This window comes from Psammomys obesus, unplaced genomic scaffold (genome assembly GCF_907164565.1).
Source record: "Psammomys obesus unplaced genomic scaffold, mPsaObe1.curated_primary_1811, whole genome shotgun sequence".
NCBI lineage: Eukaryota > Metazoa > Chordata > Mammalia > Rodentia > Muridae > Psammomys > Psammomys obesus.
In genome coordinates this window covers 1-11,560 of record NW_026595346.1, presented here as the reverse complement: position 1 = coordinate 11,560, position 11,560 = coordinate 1, and the positions used below count along the sequence as shown (strand labels likewise).

The 11,560-nt window shown below is 46.1% G+C and overlaps 1 protein-coding gene across 1 annotated transcript; it reads right to left on the bottom strand.

Annotated features, from left to right (window-relative positions):
- Nucleotides 1-386: 386 nt before the first annotated feature.
- LOC129685712 (molybdenum cofactor sulfurase-like) lies at nt 387-11,066 on the bottom strand (the record flags this gene model as incomplete). Its single annotated transcript, XM_055619224.1, is given in 4 exon segments — nt 387-547; nt 1,730-1,834; nt 7,033-7,171; nt 10,961-11,066. Coding segments are annotated over 4 exon segments (461 nt in total), but the record flags the coding sequence as incomplete, so codon positions are not given.
- Nucleotides 11,067-11,560: the final 494 nt, after the last annotated feature.

Here is an 11,560-nt window from a genome sequence, read left to right as displayed (position 1 = left end):
TTTGCAATGTCAAGATGTACTCAATAAACAAACAAAACAAACAACAACAAAAAACTGGGCCATGAAGATGCCTGGCCAGGACCTACATGGTAGAGAGAACCAACTCTCACACAAGTAAAATAATAATAACAATAATAATAATCTCCTGAGTCTCATGAAAAATTGAACTGAACTACAACTGATCACTCTCTGGATACATGAGGGAGCCTTTTAGGTGTGGCTGTGCAACACTCTACTAGCCGGGTCAGAGCATGGGTTAAGAATGGGTTCAAGCAGAGACGTCAGCAAGTAAGAGTAGGCTCAACTCCAAAGGCAAAGGGCAGGGCTCCTTCTAAGACCAAGCTCTACTGAATTCCAGTTGCAGGACTCAATAATGGTAGACAGTGTTGTAGAGAGAAACTTTAATGCTCTCGGGTGTTTCCAGGAAGCAGGCAAATCAGGACGCTCCACACTCTTTCAACACAGGGAACACCTCAGATCCCACTGACAGGAAGCATGGAGAAGATAAATCCAAGGACGAGTGCATCAGGTACACACCAAAGTTCACCTGTGGTGGAGGTGACAGTCACAAGACAAGTTAAAAGCATCTGTAGCACACCTTTAATCCCAGTGTTCAGAAAGCGGGGTCATGTGCTCATGTGTGTACGGGTGCACATGTGTGCAGAAGACCAGAGGACACCGTGGCTGCAGTGTCTCCGGTGCTGCCCGCCCAGCATCTCTCATAGGTCTGTTGCTCTCCCGGCAGGGCAGGCTGGCTGTAGAGCGCCAGGGATCTGCCCTTCTCTGTCTTTCTAGCTCCTGGATTACAAGTGTGTATACTAGTGTCCAGTTGGTTCTTTTTGGGTGAGAGAGAGAGAGAGAGAGATCTCTGAGGACCAAACACAGGTTTGTGAGATTGCAAGGCATTCACTTTACAGACTGAGCTATCTGCCGGCTTTATTTACTTATTGTTTATTTGAGATGGGGCTTCATTGTAATCCAGGGTGACCTCAAACTCTCTGTGCAACCATGGAAGCCCCTTGAGCTCTTTTGGGAGTCTAGGTGTTATCCTCAAACCCTGCTTCAAGGATGCTTCAATGCAGCCTGAGTGAATTCTTCACAAAGTGCTAACAGAAAATGCAACGCTAAAAAATAATGGAGTCAATACACTAAATGCTCAGCTTTTATAATGAAGAATCTACAATAGCATCGCTGAGTCATTTTAACCCCTGAGAGGATGAGTTGCCAGGCTTAGTATCATGAACTTTACTGAGCCCTCTTGGCAGATCCTCTATCTACACAGATCTCATACCTTATTATGAGGTCTCTGTGCTGAAGAAAATAGTGACCAGGCTAGTCACTATTAAAAGTATTTTTATTATTATTTTTTTTTCTTGAGGTTGTAGGGGATGGAAACCAGACCGCAGTGCATGCTAGGTGACTGAGCAAGCTACCACTGAGCCACATCCCAGTCCCATTATTTCTATATTTATTCTATCATCAATAATATCTGAGCATTAAAATGCTTAAAATCAAACAATCACCAACACTGGATGAGACATTGGATGGCAGGAAAAATAACAGGGAACCATAGACAAGCTCAGGACCCTGATGAGAGCACTGGCTTTAGGAAGTATAACAACCACCCTCCCACCCACCTCCCTGCTGCTGAAAACTACTCAGCACTCTATCAGTTCAGTCATGTGCCAAGATCTTAAAACGGGGTGCCACGTTGGGCACACACACCTACCTTCCTCCCCCGACTCTCAGAAAGCTTCTGGAAAACATCCTGGTTCCGCTGCCCAGTTTGCTGGTCAATACAAATCATCTGGCACCTGTGACAAGGTCCCAGAACCTGGCATGGAGAGGGGACATGTGATGAGGCCATCACGCTTTGCATGGTAGAATCACATACATATGGCCAACCCCTAACCACAAAAGTGGCCTCTCTTTGCAGCACGTCCCGGAAATGGCCCAAGTGGGTTTGCTGGCTGAAAGGCTACTACATAAGGGCTGTGGAGAAGAAGAAGAAAGGAAGGGAAGTCAATCTGGATGGTCCCTAGATGTGGGGAGAATCTCAGAACTGCAAAGAAACTACCACTGAGCCAGGCCCAGGGCACTGTGAGCTTTTGGGCACCAACTGTATACATAAATTTAACCTAAAAAGGAACTAGAAGTACAAACCAAATCATAAGCAGGGATTTTTCCTCGTATTACAGAGATTATAGAAAACTCGTAGCTCAGACATTGCAAGGTATCGAAGATGACACATCTGTGCGGTGCTTCCCACAGGGATTCAAACTAATCGACAAGGAGCAAGGAGCGTGGGTCAGAGAGCTAAGGGTTTGCCCTGCAGGCATGAATCCCTGGGCGCCGTCCCTAACACACCATAAAACAGACATGGTGATACACACCAGAAATCCCAGCACTCGGAGGGTGATGGCAGAAGGATCAGAAATTCAAATTCATCTTCAGAAAGTCTGAGGCTGGCCTGAGCTACTAGCATAAGACTGTTTAAAGAAATCACAAAGCTCTTTAAATAAAATATAAGAAAATACATTTTAAACAAAGGATGGAGAAATACTTGTGTTTTGTAATTGAAACAGAAAGCAAATTAAATGTGTGGTACCTACATACCCCACACAACAATACAGAAACCAGCACTCAGCTGCTTGGCATAGGTCATGTGATAGGAGAGAACTTAGGTAGTCATTGGCCAAGTGCCTTTGTCACTTTTCTTTTCTTTCTTTCTTTTTTTCTTTTTTGGTTTTTCAAGACATGGTTTCTCTGTGTAACCCTGACTGTCATGAACTCCCTCTGTAGACCAGGCTGGCCTTGAACTCAGAGACCTGCCTGCCTCTGCCTCCCTGAGCGCTGAGATTAAGGGTGTGCACTACCACGCTTGGCTATCACTTTTCTAACGAGAAGAAAAAACATAAAGTTTGCATCTCAGCAGTAATGAGATTGTTCTTTTACTCTACACAGTAGACACAAAAGTGTTGCCTGGGCTGGTTTTGAATGCCTTACTTAACTCAAGTGATCCTCCTGCCTTGGCCTCCTGAGCAGCTAGGACCACCATGTGAGCTGGGTCTCCTCCTGGCCACTTGCGCCTCAAATTTTTTGTGGGTAAGTATGGGTGACCAAAATTAGAAGCACTGACTAATATAGCTGACCCTTGGCTTGTGCTATAGGGCACACTCTAGCTGATGGGCATGCATTCAATTGGAAATAGTGTCTGTGTGGTTTTGAGCTCCAGAGTCCTGGGCCCTTTGAGTGGCAGAGAGTGCTGAGATGATCAGTAGGGGATTGCTGCAACACTCAGCTAAAATGCATTTCTCCATCCAGCCACTTGGCTGGATTTGTCCAGGAGTACAGACAGACACTGCTTGAGGGATGCCAAGCCCAGGTCTGCATGCCCTCATGCTCACACAGAAGCACTCAGTGCTGGGATGAGGACCCTGAGACCAGGGGCCAGGTCAGCTCAGTACGTGGAAGCCTCTTAGCTTCTCCTGGGAAGCGGCGTCTCCCAAGGCACTAGCAGAAGGGATGCCAGGGACCAACAGCAGCCTCCAGACACAAGCCCAGGCCAGCATCTCCTCACAAACAACACTTTGGGCCAAAATCTTGTCATTTTGTTGAAAAGATCCTCAGAAAACAGTTCCTCGGATAGTAGGAGGGACATTTTCCAGCTATTCTTTTATAAACACACACATGTATACACATTTCCTTTTTAAGCCCTTTCTCTCTTTCTTTCCTTTTTTATTTAATTTGTGTTTTTCAAGACAGAGTTTCTCTGTGTAGCCTTGGCTGTCCTGAAGCTCCCTCTGTAGACCAGGCTGGCCTCAAACTCACAGAAATCTGCCTGCTTCTGCCTCCAGAGTGCTAGGATTAAAGGCTTGTGCCACCATGTCCAGCTTTAAGCCATTCCTAGTTTTATTTTAATTAGTACCTTTAAAAACTCATTTAACTGTCATAAATTCTTGTCAAAAATAAGTCAAATGCAGACATATGCAGAATCAAGAGGGAAAACTCACAGTCGTGGTCTGTAGTCATGGCAAATAGACAGTGACTTGACAGGAGGTAGGCTCATCTAGGAGACTCAACTCTGGACACATCTAGGAGGGCGTTTCTAGATTGGGCTAGTGGGTGTGGGGTGACCCACCTAAATATGGTCACCACCATTCCATGGGCTGGGGTCCCAGACTGAATTAAAAGGAGAAGTCCAGTTGCATGCCAGCACATACTCTCTCTCTCTCTCTCTCTCTCTCTCTCTCTCTCTCTCTCCACTTCCTGACTACAGACTCAGTGTGATCAGCCACCTCACTCCTGCTGACACATCTTCCTTGCCTTGCAACTTTTAGGATGAAAGCTTGTCCTTTCTGAGTTGATGTTCTTAGCTCTTTGAACCCATGAAACAGTTCCTAATGTTCCTGTTGTGTTATAAATTTATGATACACACACACACAGGCTCACATGTTTAAATACTTAGTTCCCACCTGGTGTGCTTTCTTGGCAAGTTGTGGCCCCTTTCAGATACAGAACCTCTCTGAGGAAGTGAGTTGGTCAGGGTGGGCCTATAGCGGGCCCTAGCTTTTTGTGCACTGTTTCTTGATTGGCCCAGATGTGAGCAAGCAGCCCTCACATCTGAGAGCCGTTCCCACCACTGTGCCTTCCCTCCATGATGGACGTCTTTGAGCTTCAATAAACCTTCCTCATTTATGTCGCTTCTTGTGAGGTATTCAGTCACAGCAATGACAATAGCAACAACAAAATAGCCAATATGATGATAACTTTCAGTGAAGGTCTTAACTCATATCACTCTCCTACTCGAATTTTTTTATTTTTATTTTTATTTTTTAAGATGGGAATTAAACCTGGGTCCTCTGCAAGAGCAGTCAGTACTCTTAACCACTAAGTCATCTCTCCAGTCCCTATTTGGAATTTTTGAGGATCAGTTTCGCCAACTAAAGATATAACTAACTAAACTAACAGATGTAACATCATCACTAGGTAGTGATGACTCTAGGGGATCCATGGAAAAACTACTTTCTCAACGAGATGCTCCGGTCTCACGGCAACTGCTGCAGCACCCAGGGCATCAACAGATTGTTTTAGAAAGACACAGAATTAACCGAATCTTGCCCTGTTTACTGTTTACCCAGGACTGTGTTGTATAGATGAAGTGTGATTCAATTAACCAACGTTCTTCTTACTAAGCATAGTAATACAATACAATACACAATACAATATAATAATACTTCAATAACTACTCTAACCATGTATCTTTGCACATTTGCCTCAGTGTTGCTGGTAGTAGTAATGGTTTTGCTCCCCTGGGGACTGAACCCAGGATTTTTCTCACACTAGGCAAGTGCTTGGCTGTCGGGCTACATCCCCGACCTATACGTGAGTACTTCAATGCAATAGTTTCCTTCAAAATAAAATTACTGGGCCAAAGTGCATGCATAGTTTAATTTTAATTTGCTTCTACACATTAGAAATGTTACCTATAGAAAGCAGAGCATGCTGAAATGTCACACAGAAAGGTTCTTTGTACCTTTTTTATTTATAGCCCCTGAAGGTTGGGTGTATGGGGACACTGGTGTTGCTGTTGTCAAATGTATCTCTGATAGTGATCCCAGCATAGGTTAGTTTTCCCTTCCTCTTTCCTCCTTCTTCTCTTTGTTCCTCCCTCCAGGGAATATTTAATGACTATCTTGGTGCCAGGCAGGTTGTGTCAAAGCAGATGTTTTTAAAACAGCAGAGATTTGGTGATGGAGAACAAGAATGGAAGAGGAGGTCAGCATACAAGAAAATGACAGGAGAGACGATACCAGAACCAAGCTTACAGGAGAGAAAAGAAAATGATTTCCAAGACAGTAGCTTTCCCAAAAAGAACTTACAGAGTTCAAGGATAAGAAAGATCATCAGGTCTTTTTGTGGTATCCCCCACCCCAGACCTGAGATACACTGGCAGCAATTTAGATAATTGTTAGTGCTTTTCTGGACGATAGACTGGTATTCCACTTAAGAGCAAAGCAAGGACACAAGAAGTCATGTGACAGCCAGGTTACACGCCTGCAGTTACTAGGATGGGTTCAAACCCACTGAACAGCTGAACACGTTATTCAGCAGTGAGCCATCCTACAGCCTCCAGCTCACCCTTATCTTTCCTGTCCTCCTCCTCCAACAGTTACTTACAGTGCACTGACACAGTCAGGATGGCTTACATCCCAGAGGCATGCTGGGAAAAAGGAGACATGGTCTACACCCTGTGGACCCTCGGGGGATAATGCAGACTGCATGCCAAGTAAAATTGTATTATTGGGCAGCTTCTGATGAGGTGGTCTCTAAGCCAAGGTTCAATAGCAACATGATAAATAGAAGGGGCAACAGGGCAAAGGCCTGAGGCAGGAGATTGGCTTGTCCCTGGATGAAAGAAGGTCAGACTTAGAGGCAGAGAAATCAGCAAGCTCTAAGGCAGACCTCATGAGTTTGTCAGTCATGTGAGGAATAAAGAATTAGGCTGGGGTTTCCTTCTACTTCTCACATATTTAAGACTACTGCAAAGGCTAGGGGACTTCGAACAGATGACAATGGCTTTGCCTGTAACTATAATCTCTTCCCTGGCTGCCAATAAGGGCAGAAGCCAGAAAAAGAGGAGGAAAAGGAGGAAGTAGAGGGGAGGATGGAGAGGAGAAGGGAGAAGGAAGGAGGCAGAGAGAAGTAGACTAAGGTGGGAGAAGGAGGGTAATATAAGGAGAGAGACAAGGGAAAGGGATAAAAGAGGGAAGAGGGGGTGGCAACAGCAATGTCATAGGCATTAAGGCTTCTGGCTCTTCCCCTTTAAGCTCTACAGTATGGGGAGCCCCAGCGTCATTAAGGAGGATAAGTTCCCATATCCACAAGCATTCCCAGAAAACAGACTTAAGCCGAAACATGATCCATAGACGATAAGTAGAGAGAGGGTCATCCACCACCATCCAGTTCTGGAGTTGAGATCAACAGCTGCTGGCAGCCTTTGAGGAATGCTCACCACCTCCTAGAACTTACCTGGAAATGCAAGGAGCCAATTGAAATCTCATCCCACTTCTCTTCTTCAAAAGCCCTAGCTCCTTCGGTAATGATATTGGCACGGAAACGGGAGATGAGATTTTTCATGGAGAATGACTCCGCTTTTCCTTGTTCATCACTGTTTAGGCAGACCAAGAAGGGTAAGTGGAAGGAGGTGGGAGGCGCTCACACTGTTGGAACAATGCCACACAATTGGCACTCCATGCCTGACTATGCCAGTTCTCTTCTGGCCTGAGGCCTGGATGGTCAGAACAAACTAATCTCATGAGTGTAATAGCAGGAGTCACCCATCCATGTGATGCAGCCACAGCCCCTCCCTATGATATGGTCCCACCTCCAAGGAAAAGCACACAGGAGGCAAAGGGTGGGTAAGCCTTAGATGAAGAAACCAGACGAACAGAGAGCAAAGACAACGAGTATCCAGAAAATGCCAGTTCTATAACATGGGACAGAATGTGGACAGGAAAGGAGCTGTCAGCAGGCTACATTATCAAGACCTGCTTAGCACGGAGACCCATACTCATGCAGGCCAGATCATTAAAATATAGAGAGAGATAAATAATAAGATTCTTTGGTTGTTTAATGAGACAGGATCTCCCTACATTACCCAGGATGGCTTCAATCCCCCTGCCTCAGCATCCAAGTGTTGTAATTATAGCCACGCACCAGCCCTGTACCACCAGGCCTAGCTTATTATCATTTCTGTATGAAAGTTTTGTTTACCAACATGAGCGTCTACAAAGTGACCTTCTGTGTTCCCATCTGCCCCAGTCCATTCAGAGGAATACACTGAAAATAGCTCTTAAAACTTCCCTAACACAGGAGCACACACTATGTTAAATCAAAAAATGAGTGTGACCATGTGAAGATCAAGCTGCCATCAGCTACATCTGTGTAGAGAGTCTAAGTCCAGTCTGTTCAAGCAACTTGGTTGGTGCTTCAGTCTTGGCAAGCCCCTTGAGCCCTGGTTAGTTGGTTCTGTTGGTATTCTTGTGAAGCTCCTGTCCCCTTCAGGTCTTTCTATCCTTCCTCCCATTCTTCCACAAATCTCCCTGCCCTCTGCCCAGTGTTTGGCTGTGAGTCTCAGCATCTGTTTCAATCTGCTGCTGGGTAGAACCTGTCAGCAGACTGTTAGGCTAGACTCCCATCTGCAAGAATAGCAGAGTGTCTTTCATACTGTCAGGGGCTGGCTCTCTCCCATGGGGTGGGTCTCAAGTTGGGCCAGGCATTGGATAGACATTCCCTCAATCTCTATTCCATCTTTACCCTGCACATCTTGTAGGCAGGGTAAATTTTGGGTAAGTTTTTGCGGGCAGATTGGTGTTTCCTCTCCCACCACTAGGAGTCCTGTCTAGTTAGAAGATGGCCCCTTCAGTCTTTATGACCCCTGCTACTAGGAGTCTCAGCTAGAGTCACTCCCCATATTCTCTCGGGGGCTGTCTCTGACACAGGCTCTGTTGCCTGCTTTTTGATCACTTCCCCCTGGTGGGGCTGCCTAGCCAGGCCCCAGGGGAAGGGGAGTTGCTCAGTCCTGATGAAACTTGATGTGCTGGGATGGGTTGGTGGGTAGGAGCTTCCCTTTTCTGAGGAGTAGGGGAGAGGGGAAAGGAAAAAGGGAGGGAGGAGGGAGGGGGCTATCATTGAGATGTAAAGTGAATGCACAAATAAATAAATTTAAAATAAAAAATTAAAAGAATGAGTGAAGCTATCTACAGTGAAGGAAATCTAAATTAAGAATGACTTCAGTAGGATTGTCTTAGATGAAGTATAAGTGGAATGTGGTCTCTAATTGATCTGGGGTCATTTGGATGCAGACACTTGTAAAACTTCAGTGCGCCATGGGCTTAGGGCTTTTTGCATTTTCCATACTTCAGCAAATACTTGGTGTATGCTGGGAAGTGGTGGGAGACATTCACTGAGAATGGCAGAATATGCTCTGGGGACAGAGCTGAAAGTCAGCGGGTTGGTATAGGAGGGTTGTAAAGTCCCTTCAGGATGGGAGAGGTCACGTAGGAGCCAGGGGCCAGGGGCCAGGGGCCAGGAGATCCAAGCCCAGCCTTGCAGGGAGCTTATACACACCTCCTGCAACCTCAGAGGATTGCAGTTTTCAGTCCCTCGAATCTGGATTTCCTCTCACAATTGTCACAAATTTCTTTTTGTTTTGTGAAAAGAAAGGTTTCTTATCTGAAAACTATTGTGTTACTATGCAATTAGGGGAGCCCATCTATCTGGCTCCGAGTCTCTTACCTATGAGCCTTGCTCTAAACCAGACAGTGGGAACCAGGGTTACAGCAAGCCTTGTCTTCTCTAATCTTCCACATTAAAGACCCAGAAAGTCTCAGACCCATTCTCTCCTGTTCTGGATGTCTTGATAAAAGGGTCCCTTGGTGCTGAGAAAATTCAGAAGACCAGAAAGATCAAAGACATGTCACAATTCTGCATCTGGGGAAGAAATACTGGTCCATGGCCAGGGAACCCTATAGTGCATTCTGTAAAAAGGCTAGAAACTTCAGCAGCCAATCTCAAGTACAAGCCTCCTTTCAGCTGTGTTTGTAGGTATCCAAGCTGTGAACATATATGCACAAGACTACATGTCACATGGAAACAACAGTACCCCCAGGAGTGTGTACCTCCCTCCCTGCCCTGAGAACTAGAAATGGGGGAGCTAGAAATGCCCATCATGGCCTGACAGAACAGATGGATGACTTCCCTTATTGATTGCCTGGTTACCAAATTTGAGTTTCCTCTTAAAAAAAAAAATGAGGAGTTGCTTAGAACTTCCTAGAGTTAAGATGGTATCTTAACAGTATCTGTACCCTCCAGAGAGCATTAGGTGGGAGAGAGGAGCCATGGACACTCTCTGTGTCTGAAGATATACCTCACACACAAAGCCTGCCTGCAACTACACTCAAGATGCTTTTATAACCACTCCTTGTGTGAAGTAGGGCAGGAATCCTAGGAGACGGGGGACAGGAGGAAGATGGGCTATGAAATTAGGTCGAGCTGGTAACAAATTAAAACAAGGTTTAGAAATAGAATAATTAAGCATGTTTCATCAAAGTGTCAAGAGAGACCATGGCGGATACTATTGTCAAAGGCCCGTGGTGGAGGCTGAATCCCCATCATTGTTCTGCTAGAAATGGTGGAAACTTTAAGAGGCGACACCACTGCGAGGGTCACTGGAGACTTGTCCTCAAAGGGAAGTGTAGGTGCCCCTAGCTCTTCTCCATTCTCTTACCATGCACTCCACGAACTCCACCATAGGCCCAAAGCAACAGGGCCCCAATCAGGATTAACACCCCAGAAAACACACATTCTCTTTGCAAGTTGATTGCCCCAAGCATTTGCTACAGCAACAGTAGGCTGATTGACACAGGAAGCAACTGAGAGCGCTTGGAATCATTAACAGGAACTGAGGAAATGGCTCAGATGGCAAAAATGCTGTGCACACTCGAGGACCTGAGTCAGTCCACACCTAGCAAGCTCTGGGTTCAGCGAGAGACCCTGCCTCAAAAGACAAGGAGGTGAGTGATTGAGAAAGAAACCTAAGATCGACATCTAGCCTCCACACCCACTTGTATACATGTGTTCCTTCATACCTATATGCACGTATGTGCACGTGCACATGCACACACAACTTAGAAGGAAGGAGGGAGGGAGGAAGGGGGGGAGGAAGGAAGAAAGGAAGGAAGGAAGGAAGGAAGGAAGGAAGGAAGGAAGGAAGGAAGACAAGAATTGGCCCAAAGGGTTCGCTGACTTCACTAGACCTCACTTCTTACCTGTAACTGAAGGATCTGGACTCAACACCTTCCAGATCTTTCCTTCCCCGGAGGGGGGGGAGGTACCAGCCCCCCCCCCAGGAGCAAATTGTTACACTTGTCTCCTGGCCCCAGGGAAAGGGTCTAACCTGGCATTTAGCTGCTGCTGAAGCTCCGTAACACTTGATGTGTTCACCAGAAGATACTGTGCCTCATTCACCAGGGAAAGGCTGGCACCAGCACCTGGAGACTGACCTGAAAAGGAAGCACAGGAAGAAGGGTTGCTTTCCGGGCAATGCTGGCGATTCTTATTCTTAAGCCCCAGCAGATGTCTTCCACAAGGGGAAAATGTCAACGCTGGGGAAAGCGAGAATGTTCTAAGCATGTCTCAAACTTCTCCAAAGACAGAATGAAGAGGAAAAACAAGGTCCCAGCATATTTTGCATCAAATAATCCAGAGAAGAAAGCAACTGACATGAATTTATTTTGTTTCTGAAGCAGGGTCTCCTTACACAGTCAGGTTCCCAATCCTCCTGCCTCTACCTCCCCAGATTATGGGCATGCCATGTGCCACCACACTCAGCCTCAGAGACGATTCTTGGAAGCAACAGCACAGGAATAAAGCAAGCCCTGCCTGCCCTGGGCAAGACAGAGAGGCTTGCAATGGATGCGGGCTGACAAACAGCTTCCATCAGTTCTCACGTGTGTGTGTGTGTGTGTGTGTGTGTGTGTGTGTGTGTGTGTGTGTG